The sequence below is a fragment of the Aotus nancymaae genome, unplaced genomic scaffold (genome assembly GCF_030222135.1).
Source record: "Aotus nancymaae isolate 86718 unplaced genomic scaffold, 86718_ANA_hifiasm-v0.15.2.pri h1tg000004l, whole genome shotgun sequence".
NCBI classification, from domain to species: Eukaryota; Metazoa; Chordata; class Mammalia; order Primates; family Aotidae; genus Aotus; species Aotus nancymaae.
In genome coordinates, this window is record NW_026988415.1 from 38,377,699 (window position 1) to 38,397,410 (window position 19,712).

The 19,712-nt window shown below is 36.3% G+C and overlaps 1 protein-coding gene across 4 annotated transcripts in view; it reads left to right on the forward strand.

The window, feature by feature from the left end:
• The window catches only part of GUCY2F (guanylate cyclase 2F, retinal), a 115,540-nt gene that overhangs the window by 43,766 nt on the left and 52,062 nt on the right, over nucleotides 1-19,712 (forward strand). For all 4 annotated transcript variants that reach the window (XM_012451709.2, XM_012451710.2, XM_012451711.2 and 1 more), the window contains exons 8-9: nucleotides 4,085-4,174; nucleotides 17,899-18,075. In XM_012451709.2, the coding sequence (XP_012307132.1) occupies nucleotides 4,085-4,174; nucleotides 17,899-18,075 (267 nt within the window). The remainder of the gene's footprint in view (nucleotides 1-4,084; nucleotides 4,175-17,898; nucleotides 18,076-19,712) is intronic.

The following is a 19,712-nucleotide window of genomic DNA, read 5'->3' on the forward strand; positions in this document are numbered from 1 at the left end:
GAAGGTTATAGTGTAGAATTGAGAAAAGGAAAAAAATAAACATCTGTATGTATCTGGCCTTTAAGAGTCTGCCAGATATTTTTTCATTTTGGAAGGAGGCAGAGAGGTGAGTTAGTTCCCAGAATGACTACTGGTCAGTTAGATCTTGAGTATTTCTAAATGATGTAGGCCAAATGGGGTCTTTATTTTTACAAAAGGAGGGTGTTATGAGAATAATACCTACAAGATGAAGTCAATATTAGGCTGATGGCAGGGTGTGAAGAAAGGCAGCTGAGGCTAGAAAACTGGCCTGACTAAACAGGACTGATTAAAGAGGTTAAAGTGGACTCTAGGAGGAAACATAAGCCAATCAAATTAGCAGATGAAACAAACATGTTGTGTGTCCTCTGAAACAGTCTTCTATTAGGAATGTTTTAAAGAAGACTCATTGTCTAGTTTCTGTTCAAAATAAATCAAATTTTCATAAAAATTATCATTGGAAGACCTGGAATTTCCAGATAATGTGCCTGGAGTAGCAGATACCTAATAGCAAAAGGCAGGTTTCCCTAGGACATGCCATCACATTGTACTACATTCACACAAATTCACACTTTTGTTGTACACACAGATGCATAACCTCTGAAATTGTATGGGAAAATCAGTCCTTATTTCACAGATAGCCTTTGAAATGTGAAAGGAAATCCAGATGAGCTGACTTCCAGGCAGAAAGAACTGTGAATGGCAGATGCAGTGGGGACATGTCATGATCTGCTCTAATAGCTATAGTCTGGGTGAGATGGGGTGTGGTGGGCAGAAGTGTAACCCTGACACATTCAGAGAGAGCCAACTGAACTCATCTTCCCTCTTCATTTTCTGACTCCTTCTTCCTCTTTGCTTCTCCCTGTGTTTTCCTCTTTGTCTCATCTTTCTCTCTCCATTCATCTCTCTTTCCTAGAGCATTTTTTTCTACCTTCTTACCTTCTACATCCCTTGTAGCTCCCTCCCCCGCCTCCCTTCCATCAACCATGTTTTCTTTTTAATCACAGAATTGCAGATCATCAGAGCTAAAAAAAATCATCCAGTAAGTCCAGAAATCATCTAGTAAGTCCTAAAAAGTCATCTAATAAGTCCAGCTTTGTCAGTGAGGAAACTGAGGCTCAGGCAGATTAAGTGGCTTGTCTAAGGCCACCCTTGAGTTTGAAGCAGAGCCAGGTCTAGAATCTAGTGCTCTCTTCCCTTAGTTAATACACTGTGGCTTTAGTTTAACACTGATGGACTTTAAATTACTTCTGAAAAGTTTAGTGAATAGCGTTTGATGTTTCTTGCTCTTAATTAAAAAGTGAGTGATGAGTGAAGTATTTTATCATTCTCTCTTAAAAGAAAAAAGCAAAACAAATAGTGCATGTGTGGTGAAGATAAAACTTGCCCATTTCCTCCCTTTTCCTCATTATTCATGAAGTAGAACGCACACAGACTCAATAAAAATTTGCTTACAAAGTTTGTGAGAATTATTTAAATCTTAAACACACACAAATCCCCCAAACCAAAGAAAGCCCAACGAGAGGAAAGAGCAACAAAGTGGGAGATGGAAGACCTTGGGTCAGTTTGTGGCTCTGTTACTACCTAGTTTTCTAACCTTGGGAAAGTCACCTAATCTCTTAAGTCTTCGGTTTCTTTATCAAAATATGAATGGATTGGGTTAGTGATATCTATGACCCTTTTCAGTTCTCATATTTGTTGATTTGTCAGGAAAAAGCTCTGCTTAGCTGCGTGTGGCAGTTAATAAGCCAGACAGAAGGCTAGCCCATGTTTGCAATAGGATTGGCTCTAGGAAGGAGGTATCAATTACCAGGCACCAGGACTGCGAGTTCTGATGTTCAGTTTGTGTACTGCAAAAGGGAACTACATCTAAGAGGGTAATATTCACATTGCAAACATATGCCAACTTATGTGTGAGTTGGACCAAAGTGGGCACAGAGATTCTGGCTTCCCAACCTAGTTCTGGAATGAGGTGGTGGAAGAGCCTCCTCATATCTGCATCTATACTGGCACTCCCAGCTATGCACATACACGATCACTAGTAAACCCATGTGTAGCTGGGTATGTGCTATCTCGGCTATGCTCCAAAAGTTTCTTGAGGTTGCTTTTCTCGCCTGCCTAATATTCTCAGAGGCCCAATTTCAACTTCTCACTCCCACTCCTAAAGCCTGACTCCAAAGCTGACAAAGAGGCTTCACCGGGAAGATAGAGTTTGGTGATATGCAGAGCATCCATGCTGCTAGTGGAATGTGCTCCCTGGTGTCTGGGGGATGTGTCCATAAATGAGAGTATGGTACGTGTATGTATACAGCCAGGGTGTGCTGCCTAACATCACAGGGCTGCCACAGGCTGTGTGATAATATACTTGCAAAGTTAAGATTTTTCAAATTTGAGAGAAAATGCCCCTTTAAATTAGCACAAAGGTGCCATAGTGGCCAGCAGTGACCATGGGCCCAGTAACATAGCTGCAAGGTACTGGGAAGGCTTCCCTGACTAAGAGCAGATTTTGATGAAAGAAACTGAGAAGTAAGTGAGGAGAATATGAGGAGAGTACCACAAATATGAGGAAAAGTCAAAGGCTGGGATGGTGGGTCACAAACTTTTACATGTATTAGAGTCACATGGAGGACTTGTTAAAACAGAGATTGCTGGACCTCATCTTACGATTTCTGATTTTCTAAGTGCTGAGTGGGACTTGAGAATTGGCCTTTCTAACCAGTTTCCATCCAGGTGATGCTAATGCAGCTGGTCCAGGGACCACACTTGGAGATTTACTGGATCAAATGCTTTGACCATTCTGCTGCAGGCAGGCACTGATCAGGGACTACCCTTCGGAACTCTCTGGGCACTGAGCCAGGCCAGTGCAGTTTTTTTTTTTCAGCTGCTGAAGGTCTCTGAGGGCCATTTCCTAGTTAAAGGGCTTTGAGCTCCTTGGCTAGTAAATGCTAATACAAAGTATTGGCAAGTAACTCAGAAGCCTGCCGCTTCCATTAGCCTTTGCCTCCAGCAGGTTTCCAGATGCAGTACCATAGCTGGATATATTCTTTAATAAGAGAGTGGTTACACTCTCTTATTTTTGGAATTTGACTGCACAGAGTTCTCTGCTTTATTATCTCTACTTGATGACAAGTTGGTGCAGCCTGAAATGGAATCTCCAGGCTATAGGTAATGGATGTGAAAGCACTTTGAAGAGTGGAGAGCATTGTGCAAATGTAAGGCATTATTACTGTTATGGAGAAAAAAGAATCTATATTTGTATTGTTTTTTAAAAAAATTTGGGTTGGACAGAAACTAAATAGGGCTTGATGACTGATGAATCCTTAAGGCTATGCACATAGAAGAAAATTATCAGGCGCTGGTGTTGAAGTGAAACAATAAAATAATTGTTGTTTTTAACTTGACAAAAGCCTTAAAATAGCAGTTTTTTACTTAATAAGTCAGAAATAGACTTTTGGAAGACTCTAGATTACTCACATTACTATGGTAGTACATTGAGCGTTCAAATAAAAAAAAGTTTAATCTAGATTTAAGCCAATTGGTTTATGACTAAAGCATAAGACAACCCCCCCACAACACACAAATGGCCTGTCCCACAAGAGAAAAATGGATCAAGGTAAATGCAGGAAACATTTGCTGCACTACATCTCCCACCCTACATTTCCCTCCACAGACGCCTCAAGGCAGTGGGAATTGCAACCACTGACCAACACCATTAATCGCGGAGAAGCTGGTGCTACATCACTTAGCTATGAAAAACTGAAATGACCTAGCACTTTCTGCAGTTAGTTAAGAGCTTTGTAAAGAGTGGTATCATTCCTTTTCTGGAGTCTACATACTTGCAATTGTTTCCCTGTCTTGAGTAATTGTAATTTTTAAATTTAACTTCTGTGCATGACCGCATTTCAGCTCAGAATGCAGAATGTCTGTGAGGTGGAGGGTGGGAGAGAAGGAAAATGTCCATTTGGATTGGTGGTATAGCTATGAACCCTTTATGTGGAAGGGACATTGTTCTAAAACTGCTGGCAACTAAGTTTCATCACTACTCATTTTCTTTTTTTCTTTCTAGGGTGATTGGGTGTGGCTGAAAAAGCTCCCCCCTGGAGATTTTGGAGACGTTAAGTCCATCAAATCAAGTGCAAGTGATGTGTTCGAAATGGTATGAGAAACCTTCATTTATGTAAATTACCACTAACATCAATCTGTTCTCCAAAGTAACTAACATCAGAGCTGTTTAGGAAGACACCTTAACAAATCAGTGCAGGGCAACTGCAGGGTTGTTACTGGCTTGGTATGATCATATCATGCAATAGCAAAGATATGTGCCCTGGAGTCAAAGAGACATGAAGCACTCAAATCTCAGTTCTACCACTTAAGAACTGTATTAACTTGGGCAAGTCATATAAATTCCCTCAGCCTTAGTTTCCTTATTTGTAAAAGGGTTACATTCATGTCTATCCTCCAGGTTGGATGAAGATTTAAAGAGACAATACACGTAAACCATCTTGCACATTTCCTGGTGCACAGCTTCTTTATCAAGTTGTAGCTATTATGATTATTATCAAGTAAATATCCCATAATCTTTCCAAATCTTAATTTTCCAGTCACCTGGTAATTTCTATTTAAAAAGTGTTTTTTTTTCCCTAATCCCACTAATTATGTTCAAGGAGTCCTTGGGTGGTTTGCTTAAGAAAGCAGCCTGTAGATAAGGCAGGGATATTGATGATCCTTCCTAAATCATTTTGAAATATTGGCTCCTCCTTGAACTGAGTCCATACAAGACTTATGAATGCTGTCTTGGGTTCCTTCAGACTCTTGATAGTGGAGTTTTAAAAGACAATTATAAATTGCTCTACTTTTATGGAGCAGGCAATTTCAAATCATTCCAACAAATCTGAATGAGGCAAGCACTGAACAAGTGAGAAAACAAAGGAAATTAAAGATATGTGGCCTGTGGAAGATAGGACATGCCCTAGAGGTCAGGATGAGATGTAATGATTTGGTATTTTTCTTGCATGTGATTGTAATGCCTGGAGATGAAGGCAAGATAATGAGACATGAGTCCAGAAGGGGGATCAAGGTCAGAACTAAAATAGACAATTCTGCACTGGTTTGGTAAATCCAGGATGCTGAACAGAAATCTCCAGTGTATGTTCTTGATATTTCTGTCAAAAGTGAGTTTACTCTAGGTGTGTGGATTTGTTTCTGGATTCTCTATTCTGTTCTATTGGTTTATGTGTCTGTGTTTTTATGCCAATATCATGCTCTTTTGGTTACTATAGCTCTGTAGTATAATTTGAAGTCAGGTAATATGATTCCTCCAGTTTTTGTCCTTTTTGCTTAGAATAGCTTTGGCTATTCTGGGTCTTTTGTGGTTCCATATATATTTTAGGATTGTCTCTTTCTATTTCTGTAAAGAATGCCATTAGTATTTTCTAAGGGTTTATGTTAAATCTGTAGATTGCTTTGGGTAGCATGGACATTGTAAAAATATTGATTCTTCCAATCTACGAACATGGAATATCTTTCCATTTTTGGTGTAATCTTCAATTTCCTCCATCAGCATTTTGTTTTCATTGTAGAGCTCTTTTACTTCTTTGTTTAGATAATTTCTAGGCATTTAATTTTATGTCTGGGTATTGTAAATGGGATTACTTTTCATTTCTTTTTCACATTGTTCACTCTTGGCATATACAAATGCTACTGATTTTTGTATGTTGATATTATATCCTGAAACTTTACTGAATTTGATTATCAGCTTAGGTTTTTCCAAGTATAAGATCATTTCATCAGTAAACACTGCTAATATGACTTCTTCCTTTCCAATTTGGATGCCTTTTACTTTTTTCTTATCTGATTGTTCTAGCTAGAACTTCTATTACTACATTGAATAACAATGCTGAAAGTGGGCATACTTGTTTTGTTCCAGATCTTAGAGGAAAGGTTTCTGTTATTGCCTATATTAGTCCATTTTCACACTGCTATAAAGAAATCCATGAGACTGGGTAATTTATAAAGGAAAGAGGTTTAATTGACTCAGTTCCTCATGGCTGGGGAGGCCTCGGGAAACTTACAATCATGGCGGAAATCTAGATCCAAATTATGGAGCCAAAATAGGCCAAACCTGGGACAGCTGATATACTAAAAGTATGGAAATAATAAGATAGGTATTGACCCAAGGTAGAGTGTATTAATGACATCTTTTTTTGGGTAGCTTTTAATTTTGACATAATTTCAAACCTACAGAAAAGCTTCAAGAATAATTCAAAGATTCAGCAGTTCTTTACATTTTGCCTAGTTGTTTTTTATTATCTATTTATATATTTATCTACATTATTTTTCTAAGCCATTTGAGAGTAAGTTGTAGACCCTGTGCCCTCTTACCTCTAAATACATCAGTGTGTATTTCCTAAAAACGCTACAGTATAATGATCAAAATCAGAAAATGTAACACTGCTACAATACTATTATCTAAACTACTTCCCATATTCTAATTTTACTAATGGTCTTGTATGATACAGTTTATATTCCCCCAGGTCAGTTTCCAATCCAGACTCACACATTTAGTTGGCTGTGATATCGCTTTAGTTCCTTTTAATCTTTAACAATTTCTCAGACTTTCTTTGTTTTTCTTCATCTTGATATTTTTGAAGAATTCAGATCAATTATTTGATGAACTGTCCCTCAATCTGAGTTTGCCTGTGTCCTCAAGATTAATTTAGACTATGCATCTTCAGCCAGATTACTACAGAAGTATGTGTCTTTTTCAGTGCACTTTATCAGGATGATATTGATCATCCCATTACTGGTTATGTTAACTTGACTACTGAATTTAGGTGGTGTCTGCCAAGTTCCTCTACTGGAGAGTTACTGTTTTTATCTCATTTTAATTAATATATAATTTTGGGAGAAATACTTTGAATCTATGTAAATATCCTGTTCTTCATCAAAGTTTTACCCAATAATTTTGGCATACATTGATAAATGTCATATTCCATCATTCTTTCTACATTTACTAGTTGAGATTTTATTGTAAGAAAGAATCTTCTCTTCCTCATTCATTCATTCATTCATTTATACTGATATAAATTCATACTAAACTCTCTAATTCTAATCCAGTGACGCAGGGTTAATTCTTTTTTTTTTAACTTTTCCATATTTGTAATTTTCTTCTCCGACAGTGAAAAATTGCCCTCCCATTATCCTCATGACATCTCTTTATGTGTTCCCTTCGCTGACTTGTGTGATGATGTCAGGTACAGAGTGTAACTCAAATTTAGAGAGAAAGCCAGAATTTTCTAGAATTTGCCATATAGAAGTGCTCTAATGCTTTTTAGTTGAAGGCTTTTATGAAGCTGGAAGTGGATCTGATCATATTATCACTGTGAGTCCAGCACTGCCTTGACTACTTATGTGTATTTATGACCCTAAAACATTAGGGCTGGGTACCAGGATCCAGATGGAAAGTAAATCCTTGTGACCCAGATACAGAAAGGAGCAGTGCATAATGGGATGGATGTCCTTGAAAAACGAATAGCCAGAGTCAGAAGGCCACAGAACTGATAATTTTGAACATCTTTTAAGATCACAATTTCTGCAAAAGCATGTGCATGAAAATTAGGCTGTATCTCTTAGTCTCATGTTCTTCCCCATAATGTGGAACAGATTGGCATATTCCCTGTACTCCTTTAAAGGCAAATGGAAAGTATCCTGGAGTTCTTTTTGGAAAAGTCTCAGTTGTTAGAGATTCTCTTTCTTTAAAAAATGTGAAGAGGAAGAAACTGCAGTTGCTGTGAAACAAAGTATTTACTTTGTGAAAAAGAATTGGGGCCATTCTAGAGCCTCTATTGAGGATATTATCTTCTCTGGAGGCATTTCTTCTCCACTTGTGACTGTTATTATGCCTCAGTACCTCAGGATCATGATCATGTGGTGAAATTGTACCCCTTGCTTACTGATGACATTTCCCAAACAATGATTCTCCTGCCTTTGTTAAACACACACTCACAAGCTTTTGAGGCAAATGCCAGTCTGTTTTAGCATCTTCTGCACCTCCTGTTACTTCCATCTACTCCCCCTGTTCACGACCCCTAATTTACTGAATATTTTGAGATACGGATCATGGTCTTCCTCTCTACTCCAAGACCTGATGTTATGATGGTGATATCAATTGGACATGGACTGTGGACAACTATGTATTTTGACTAGTTCATTATTTGCCATATCATCTTAATAATCTTCTCTTCCATTCTAGTTTGGCCAAATACTGCTACCATTATATTAATACCTTGTGCTTTTCCATCATCTATAACTGCTACTGAAAATGCTTCACCTCCAAAATTATAAATTCATCACACTCTCTGAATTCAACCTCCTTTTATCCCAACCATGCCCATATTTGACCATAGCAGGTCTTCCAGGCTACTGACCTCTGCTTTCTCCAAACTCACAAGTCCCTGTTTTGTTTACTTTACTGTCCAATTCAGATTCTATAATCTATCATTTGAACACATTCTTATTAATATTTCTGTCTTTTTTGTCAGACACACTTGCAAAACTCTAGTTCTGTATGATCCCAACTCTTACCTTTCTTTATACTTGCACTTGAACAGCCAAATATTGTAGCAGAAAGTTATGCAACAAAGTATATTGTTTCCACTATAAATTCATGATTTCTTATCTTTAAATGTCCCTTACCACGACCTCATAATTCCATTATACTTCATTGGTTAATTCACTTTTTATAAACCATACACCAAAGCTTCTCCATTCTCCTTGAAGCTTCAATGTCCTTCTCTTTCTCTATTTTTACTATTACTATCCTGGTCCAAGCTACCATCATCCCCACTAGAGCTACTGTTATTGTCTTTTTTTCTTTTCATAGATTTAATTTTTTAAAAAAAGTTTATTTCCATAGTTTTTTTGGGGAACGGTGGTATTTGGTTACATGAGTAAGTTCTTTAGTGGCAATTTGTGAGATTTTGATGCATCCATCACCTAAACAGTATACACTGAACCCAGTTTGTAGTTGTTTATCACTTGCCCCCTCCCACCCTTTCCCCCAAGCCCCCAGAATCCTTTGTATCATTCTTATGCCTTTGCATCCTCATAACTTAGCTCTCGCTTATGAGTGAGAACATATGATGTTTGGTTTTCCATTCCTGAGGTACTTCACTTAGAGTAATAGTCTCTAGTTCCATCCAGGTTACTGTGAATGCCATTAATTCATTCCTTTTATGGCTGAGTAGTATTCCATCATATATATAAAATATATATATGATGTGATTATATATATATTGCATATATATATATATCAATTTCTTTATCTACTTTTTGATTGATGGGCATTTGGGCTGGTTCCATATTTTTGCAATTGCAAATTGTGCTGCTATAAACATGTGTGTACAAGTATCTTTAGTATCATAACTTATTTTCCTCTGGGTAGACACCCAATAGTGGGATTGAAAGCTGAATCAAATCGTAGTTCTACTCTTAGTTCTTTAAGAAATCTCCACACTGTTTTCCATAGTGGTTGTAGTAGTTTAGATTCCCACCGGTAGTGTAGAAGTGTTCCCTGTTCGGCTGGGTGTGGTGGCTCAGGCCTGTAATCCCAGCACTTTGGGAGGCTGAGACTGGTGGATCACCTGAGGTCAGGAGTTTGAGATCAGCCTGGCCAACATGGTGAAACCCTGTCTCTACTAAAAATACAAAAATTAGCCGGGCCTGGTGGTGGGCTCCTGTAATCCTAGCTGCTCAGGAGGCTAAGGCAGGAGAATCACTTGAACCTTGGAGGTAGAGGTTGCACTGAGCTGAAATCGCGTCATTACACTCCAGCCTGGGCAACGAGAGTGAAACTCTGTCTCAAAAAAAAAAAAAAAAAAAGTGTTCCCTGTTCACTGTATCCATTACAACATCTAGACTTAAGTTTTTGAAATGGTTTTTCGTTCACAGGAAAATTGAGCAGAAAGCACAGAGAGTTCCCATGTATCTCCTTTCCCCACCCATGCACAGTCTCCCTAACTATTAACAGTAGCTCACTCATTATAATCATAAACTTACACTGACACATCATTATCACACAAAGTTCATAGTTTACATTAGAGTAAACTCTTGGTTTTATACATCTTGCGAGTTTTGACAAATTTATAATGGCATGTATTCACCGATATAGCAACATACAGAATAGTTTCAGTCCCCTAAAAATCCTCTGTGCTCCACCTGTTCACATCTCTCTCCCACTAACCCCTGACACTTTGCAATTGTCTTTTAACTACTCTAATCACATCCACTCTCAAATCCATTCTTCACATTGCAAACTACTCTTTTCAAAATTGAATCTGATTTTATTACTCTTCTGCTTAAATATCTTTAATAGATTCCTATTGTTCTTGCCTTTGTGTGGAGATTTCAAATTATAGATTCAATTTATTTACTAGATATTGGACTATTCAAACTTTCTATTTCTTCTTGTGGCAGTTTTGGTAAGTTATGGCTTTAAAGGAAGTTGTTCATTTCATGTATGTTATCAAACTTATTGGCATAAAGTTGTATATAACATGCTAAAGCTATCTTTTAGATATCCTTAGGACCTGTAATGATGTTCCCCTTTTCACTCCTGATACTCATAATTTATGTTTTTTTCTTAATCAGCTTTGCTAGAAGATTGTTAATTCTATTCATCTTTTCCAAATATCAACTTTAGACTTTGTTGATTGTTCTCTATTGTATACCTGTTTTCTGTCTCATTGAATTATATTCTTATCTCATTATTTCCTTCCTTCTACTTACTTTGTATTTAATTTGTTGCTCTTTTTCTAGTTTTCTGAGTTGGAAGCTTTGATAGTTGATTTTAACCTTTCTTATTTTCTAATTTAGTCACCTACAGCTAGAAAATCTCCTCTAAACACTGCTTTGGCTACATCCCAGAAATTTTTTCTTTTCTTTTAAAACACATTTTGTAATCCCAGCACTTTGGTAGGCTGAGGCAGGATGATAGCTTGAGCCCAAGAGTTCAAGACCAGCCTGGGCAACATAAGGAGACCCCATCACCACCAAAAAAAAAAAAAAAAAAAAAAAGGGGAAAAAAAGAAACATATGCAAGATAAACAAAATAGCATAACATCTGTGTGTCCAAAACTCACCTTCAACAATCATTATTATTCTATATTTTTTCATCTATACCTTCACTCATTTCTCACATCTCTAATTTGGTGGTGGTTATTATTTAATTCCATATTTTTGAGGTACAGTTACACATGTTGAAATGCTCATATCATTTCTGTATAATTTTGATAAAAGGACATACCCATACAAGCTAGACTTCTACCATGATATAAAATAGGGATTAGCAAACTATGGCCCATAGCCTGTTTTTACAGACTGGAGGCAAATAATATTTTTTACATTTTAAAAGGGTTATGAAAAAATAAGACAACAGAAATCATGTATTATCTGCAAAGCCCAAGTTATTTATTATCTGTACTTTTATAGAAAAAGATTGCTGACTCGTGATATAAAACATTCCCTTCTTGCCAAAAAGTTCACTTGTGTCCCTTAGTAAATTTGTGTTCACCCAAAATCAGAGGCAACCAGAGTTCTGTTTTACTGTTTGTTTGTTTAACTTGCATTAATTTTGCTTGTTTTAAAACATCATATAAATGGAAACAGACAACAGAAAGATTGTGATATTCACCCATGTATAAGTAGCTTATTTCTTTTTATTGCTAAGTAGTATTCCATTGCATAAATATAGCATGATTTAATTATCCATTTTCCTGCTGATGGACATTTGGGTTGATTGCAATTTTGGCTATTGTAAATAAAAGTGCAATGGATATTCTTGAACCAGTCTTTCTATGGACACATAGTTGAATTTCTATTGGGAATTTCTCCTAGAAATACCAGGAAAAGAATTTATAGGTTGAAGAATAGTGTACACTTAACTCTATAAAACACTGTGAAATATTTTCTCATTTTACTTTCCTGTACACAAGTTATGAGAATTCCCTTTGGTCTACATCATTGCCAATATTTGATGTTGCTGGATATCTTAATTTTAGTCATTCTAGTGAGTTGATGAGGTTATGTCATGTGTTTTTTATTTTTAATTGTGCAAAAAACACATAAAATTTACCACCTATCTGCTATATAAGTAGAAGCATACAGTACTTGTTATTTTGTGACTCACTCATTTCACTTAGCATAATGTTTCATTGTGTTTATAAAATATGTTTTCTATTCAGGTATAATTAACATAAAATAAAATGTACACATCCTAGATGTTCTATTCAATGAATTTTGACAATTGCATATATCTATGTAAATATTTGCCAAAAAAGTTACTAATATGTTTATTACACCAGAAAGTTCATTTGTCCTCCATTTCAGTAATTCCTCTTATCCCATAGGCAATCACTATTCTGATATCTAATAAAATAAATCAGTATTTTTTTCTGTTCTTTGATTTTGTATAAATGGAATGATACAGTATCTTGTGCCTGTCTTATTTCTGTCAGTACAATGCTTTTTAAGATTAATTTATGGTTTTGCATATACCTGTAGTTCACTTTTTAAATTGCCTAGTAGTATTTCGTTTTATGATCATATCACAATTTGTTTGTCATTCTCCTGTTGAACATTTGTCTTGATTCTAATTTTTTGGAAGTTTTTTTTTTTTTTACAATTTTATGGATAAGGCAACTATAACCATTTTTCATTATGGTTAAAAGATGACATAACATAAAATTTACCATCTTAACAATTTTTTTTTCTGTTCATATCTCTCTTTTTCTTTATTGTACTTTAGTTTCTGTGGTACATGTGCAGATCATGTAGGATTGTTGCATAGGTACATACATGGCAAGGTGGCTTGCTGCCTCCATCCCCGTCATCTATATCTGGCATTTCTCCCCATGTTATCCCTCCCCAACCTCCCCATCTCCCCACTGTGCCTCCCCTGGCCCTCTCAACATACCCCAGTGTGTGATGCTCCCCTCCCTGTGTCCATGTGTTCTCTTTGTTCAACACCTGCTTATGAGTGAGAACATGTGGTGTTTGATTTTCTGTTCTTGTGTCAGTTTGCCGAGAATGATGGTTTCCAGATTCATCCATGTCCCTACAAAGGACATGAACTCATCATTTTTTATGGCTGCATAGTATTCCATGGTGTATATGTGCCACATTTTCCTTGTCTAGTCTATCATCAATGGGCATTTGGGTTGGTTCCAGGTCTTAACTATTGTAAACAGTGCTGCAATGAACATACGTGTGCATGTGTCTTTATAATAGAATGATTTATAATCCTTTGGGTATATACCCAGTAATGGGATTGCTGGGTCAAATGGAATTTCTATTTCTAGGTCCTTGAGGAATTGCCACACTGTCTTCCACAATGGTTGAACTAATTTACACTCCCACCAACAGTGTAAAAGTGTTCCTATTTCTCCACATCCTCTCCAGCATCTGTTGTCTCCAGATTTTTGTAATGATCGTCATTCTAACTGGCATGAGATGGTATCTCAATGTAGTTTTGATTTGCATTTCTCTAATGACCAGTGATGATGAGCATTTTTTCAATGTTTGTTGGCCTCATATATGTCTTCTTTTGAAATGTGTCTGTTCATATCCTTTGCCCACTGTTGAATGTTTTTTTTTTTCTTGTAAATCTGTTTTAGTTCTTTGTAGATTCTGGATATTAGTTCTTTGTCAGATGGGTAGATTGCAAAAATGTTTTCCCATTCCGTTGGCTACCAGTTCACTCTAATGATTGTTTCTTTTGCTTTACAGAAGCTCTGGAATTTAATTAGATCCCATTTGTCTGTTTTGGCTTTTGTTGCCAATGCTTTTGGTGTTTTAGTCATGAAGTCCTTGCCTATGCCTATGTCCTGAATGGTTTTGCCTAGGTTTTCTTCTAGGGTTTTTATGGTGTTAGGTCTTATGTTTAAGTCTTTAATCCATCTGGATTTAATTTTAGTGTAAGGTGTCAGGAAGGGGTCCAGTTTCTGCTTTCTGCATATGGCTAGCCAGTTCTCCCAACACCACTTATTAAACAGGGAATCCTTTCCCTGTTGCTTGTTTTTGTCAGATTTGTCAAAGATCAGATGGTTGTAGATGTGTGGTGTCGCCTCCAAGGCCTCTGTTCTGTTTCATTGGTCTATATCTCTGTTTTGGTACCAGTACCATGCTGTTTTGATTACTGTAGTCTTGTAGTATAGTTGAAGTCAGATACTGTGATGCCTCCAGCTTTGTTCTTTTTGCTTAGGATTGTCTTGGCTATTTGGGCTCTCTTTTGGTTACATATGAAGTTTAAGGTGGTTTTTTCCCAATTATGTAAAGAAGATCATTGGTAGCTTGATGGGGATAGCATTGAATCTAGGATACAAAATCAATGTGCAGAAATCACAAGCATTCCTATACACCAATAACAGACTAACAAAGAGCTAAATCAAGAGCGAACTCCCATTCACAATTGCTACAAAGAGAATAAAATGCCTAGGAATACAACTAACAAAGGATGTAAAGGACCTCTTCAAGGAGAACTACAAACCACTGCTCAAGGAAACAAAAGAGGACACAAACAGATGGAAAAATATTCCATGCTCATGGTTAGAAAGAATCAATATCGTGAAAATGGCCATACTGCCCAAAGTAATTTATAGATTCATCTTAATCATTTTTAAGTACACATTTCATCAGTGTTAAGCATATTCACATTGTTGTGAAACATATCTGTATCTCCAGAACTTTTTCATCTTGCAAATCTGAAGCTTTTTCATCTTGGAAATATGATCTTGCAAATCTCCCCTCTTCTATTTCCATCAGCACCTGGTAACTACCACTCTACTTTCTGTTCCTATGAATTTGACTACTTTAGATATGTCATGTAAGTGTAACAATATAGTATTTGTGTTTTTGTGACTGTCTTATTTCACTTAACATAACGTGCTCAGGTTCATTCATGTTGTAGCATGTGACAGGATTTCCTTCATTTTTAAGGCTAATAGTCCATTGTATGTTATCCATTTGTTCATTGATAAATGTTTGGGTTACATCCACCTCTTGGCTAACGTGAATAGTGCTGCTAGCAACATGGATATGGAAATACTTCTTTGATACTCTGCTATTAATTATTTTGTATATATAACTGGAAGTTAGATTGGTGGCTAATATGATGGGTCCATTTTTAATATTTTCTATATACTTCCATACTGTTTTCCACAGCAGTTGCACCATTTTACAATCCCACCAACAGTGCACAAGTGTTCCAATTTCTCCACATCTTTTACAACACTTATTTCCTGTAGCCATCATAATGGGTTTAAGGTGATATCTCTAAGAGGTTTTGATTTGCATTTCTCTATTAATTAGTAGTGTTGGCCATCTTTTCATAGAAAACTATAAAGATTTTTATATATGTCTTTTGTGAACATATATTTTCACTTCTCTTGAGTAGATACATAAGAATAGAACCAGGTCATAGAGTAGTTGTATGTATAACTTTATATGAAACATCCAAACTGATCTCCATATCAGTTATGACAGTTACATTCCCATTGGAAATGTTCCAGTTGCTCTAAGTTCTCAGCAACATTTGTCTGTTTGATATTTGCCTTTCTAGTGTGCTTGAAATGGCAACTTATAATTTAATTTGCATTTTCCTGATGACTAAGTTGCTGAGCACCCTTTTAATGTGTTTACAATTCACTTGTATATCTTCTTGTGTGAAGAGTCTGTTCATGTTTTTGCCCATTCTTAAACATTGGGATTTTTTTTTTAATTACAGACATCCTTTATATATCCTGGATAGTCTTTGCTGAACTATTTATTTTGTAATTATTTTAATCAATTTGTGACTTGTCTGTGATGTCTTCTGTTGGCAACATTTTGTTTTGAGGAAGTCCAATTGTGCAATTTATCATTTTATCATTTTATTTCTCCCTCCAGCTTCCCTCAGTTTCACCCCTCTCCCTTTGTCCTCCCCCTTTCTCTCCTTGTTTCTCTTTGTTTCTCCCTTCCCTCCTTCCTTCCTTCCCTCCTTCCTTCCTTCTTTTTTTCTTCTTTCTTTCCATCTTTCTGTCTTTCTTTCCTCTTTTTCTTTTCTTTCTTCCTTTTTTTTTTCTTGGTGGCCTAAGAAATCCTTATCTAGTTCAAGGTTCTGGGTTTAGGCCTATGATCCATTTTGAATTACTTTTTGTGTACAGACTGAGACAATGATCAAGGTTCTTTTTTTTTGCATACAGATACCCAGGGTTCCAGTAACAATTGTCTTTAAAAAGCTTTTCATTGAATTAATGTTGTAACTTGGTGAAAAATTAACTGACTAAATATGTGTGCATGGAGTTTTGGAGTCTGTCTTCTGTCTCATTCACTCATTGGTGTAACCATAATGCCAATATCACACTCCCTTGGTTATCGTAACTATAGAGTACATCCTAAAGTCAAGTAGTGTAAGCCTCCAACTTTTTTTTCAAGATTGTTTTGGACATTGTAAGTCATTTAAATTTTAAGTAAATTTTGAAGTCAGTCTGTCTGTTACTTCCACAAGGCTTTCTGTAATTTTTGATGGGGATTGCAATGAATTTATAGAGACATTTAGGTAAAATGGACATCCTAACAATACTGAGTCTTCCAGTCTACTAATGTGGTATATGTCACCATTTATTTAAGTTATCTTTATTTTTTTCTTATGAAAGTTTTGATGCTATTATACATGTTGAATAGAAATGGTGAGAGCAGACATCTTTGCCTTGTTTCTGGCCTTAGAGGAAAAGAAATCAATGTTTTAAGTTTGATGTTACCTGAAGGTTTTTACATTTCTGAGTTTTTATGATTTATTAATCATAAATAGGTTTTATATTTATATTGCTACCTATTTCAATTGTTCTATGATTTTGCTCTTTTATTCTGTTAACTTAGAGATTTATTAAATTTATTACTTAACAAATAATTCACATAGGTTTTAAAAGAAGTATTAAACACATCTTAATATTCCCAAGATGAATTCCACTTGGTCGTGATATATTATCTTTTTAATATATTGCTAGATGATATTTGCTAATTTTTGTTTTTTAATCGTACTTTAAGTTCTGGGGTACGTGTGCAGATATTGCAGGATTGTTGCATAGGTACACACATGCCTTGGTGGTTTGCTGTCTCCATTCTCCCGTCACCTACATCATGCACTGGGAGAAATGTATGATATTTGCTAATTTTTTAAAAGAATTTTTGCATCTGTGTTTTTAAGAAGAATTAGTCTGTACTTTTAATGTCAGTCAGGGTTATGTTTGGCTTCATAAAACAAGTTTGGAAGTCTTTCTCTTTTTCTAAAAGATTTTGTGTAATACTGATATTATTTATTATTTAAATTTTTAATGAATTTCATCAATAAAATCATTTGATCTTTGGATTTTCTTTGTGGGATATTTTTGAAAACAAATTCAATTTCTTTGCTAAATATAGGGCTACTAGGATTATTATTTCATATTGTGTCAAGTTTAATAGTTGTATTTTTCAAGAAATGTCAAATTTGTTATTGACTTTATTCGCATTAAAGTTGTTCATAAATTCCTTTCTCATCTTACTGATATCTGTATGATCTGTAGTGATACCACATCTTTCATTCTAGATATTAATAATTTTTACTTTTTTCTTGATCAGTCTTCTTAGAGATTTATTAATTTTATTACTTTTTTTAAAGAAAAATGTTTCAATCTTGTTAATTTTCTCTACATTTTGTCTGTTTTTCTAAATGATCTCTGCCCTTATTGTTATTATTTCCTCCTTTCTGCTTATTTTTGGTTTAATTCATTCTTATTTCTCTAGCATCTTAGTGAGAAACAGAGATCCTTGATTTTGAACATTCTTATTTTCCCCTCCCATTTCCAGATGAAGGACTTGCGTCATGAGAATATTAACCCTTTATTGGGTTTCTTCTATGATTCGGGGATGTTTGCCATTGTGACAGAATTCTGTTCCCGAGGGAGCCTAGAAGACATACTGACAAATCAAGATGTGAAACTCGACTGGATGTTTAAATCATCACTCCTGCTGGATCTCATCAAGGTTAATGGGAAGACTGAGGAAATCTTGGATTTTCTCTGTAGATTAGAACTTTAATATTTTGGGATATTTTATATTCCTCAGATCATTGTGATCATTTCACTCCTTACTTTCTGTATTAGTCTGTTTTCACGCTGCTGATAAAGACATACCTGAGACTGAGATGAAAATGAGGTTTAATTGGACTTACGGTTCCACATGGCTGGGGAGGCCTCAGAATCATGGCAGGAGGTGAAAGGCACTTCTTACATGGTAGTGGCAAGAGAAAATGAGGAAGAAGCAAAAGTGGAAACCCCTGACAAACCCATCAGACTTCGTGAGGCTTATTAACTATCGTGAAAATAGCACGGAAAGGCCAGCCCCCCATGATTCAATTACCTCTCCCTGGGTCCCTCCCACAGCACGTAGGAATTCTGGGAGATACAATTCAAGTTGAGATTTGGGTGGGGACACAACTAAACTATATCACTTTCCTTCCCATTTTGCCCCAACCCCCTTCTCACACTCCTTTTGTCCATGTCTCTTATATGATACAGTTACAGAAAAGGTTTGCCTGTCCTCTCCCCAATTTGAGGTCCAGATTTTCTTTCCTTCCTGTTGCCATTGAGCACTCTTCTGGTTTTAACCAGTCTTTCTTTCATCCAATTTCTCTGCTTTGTAGATGTGAGATAGTGCTCATTCCCAGATTATTTGGTGCTGCTTAGCCCTAACTCCTAGTTTTCACCCTTCTAAAAGGTGGCTCAGTCTAGAACTAGGTGATAGGTCTTTATATACCACAGATGTATACATGGGAAAAGACCAGTGGATCTATCAGGCATCACCTTTATTGTCTGAGCCAAATACTCCTGACAGCCAAGGTAGGGTTCATAGATTAGTCCATGGATGAACTTCTGGGGATCCCATGAACGCCATGGAATGATATGCAAATTGTGTACATATGCATTTTTTACAGGGCTGATCTGCATACTCAATGACTTTTTGGGCTTCTTGCTTATTGATCAAAGTCTTGACCTTTTTCTGCTAGCCTATTCCTTTTTCAGGGGCCTTGAAAGGGAAAGACATTCTCTCATTCCAATTCTCTTTAAGATAGGTGTGATTAGCTTCCTTTTACAGAGGCTCAGGGAAGCTAAATGAGGTACATGTTGTTATATAGTGTCTGGCACATATAGTAGACTCAACAAATATTTCTCAGCCAACTGTTAAGTGGCAGGGCTGATAATAAAATCCAAATCTCCTGATTCTCATTCTAGTACTTTTTCTGCTCACACTATAAGATAAGCCCAGTGAGTTAAGGGATTTCTAAATGACAATCCTCTCAGGGCCATGATGGATGAAAAGCAACTGTTAGACAACATGGGGGATATCTTGCCCACTGTAGACTCTGCTTAGAAGTACTGAAGAGTGCAGACTATCCAAGAGCACAGAGTGAAAAGCATCCAAGTACAAAGGGGTGTACCACTGCAAAAGAGCCAGATACATAAAAGGACTTTTAGCAAAAAAAAGTTCTGAAATGACTGTACTAGAATATGAATGTATGTATATGCAGAATGATTAAACCCATCTGAATGAGAGTCCTGGTCACATTTGAACACCATATGAAGGCTGCCAAGCAAGTGATCAGTACTAGACAGTTTTCTTCT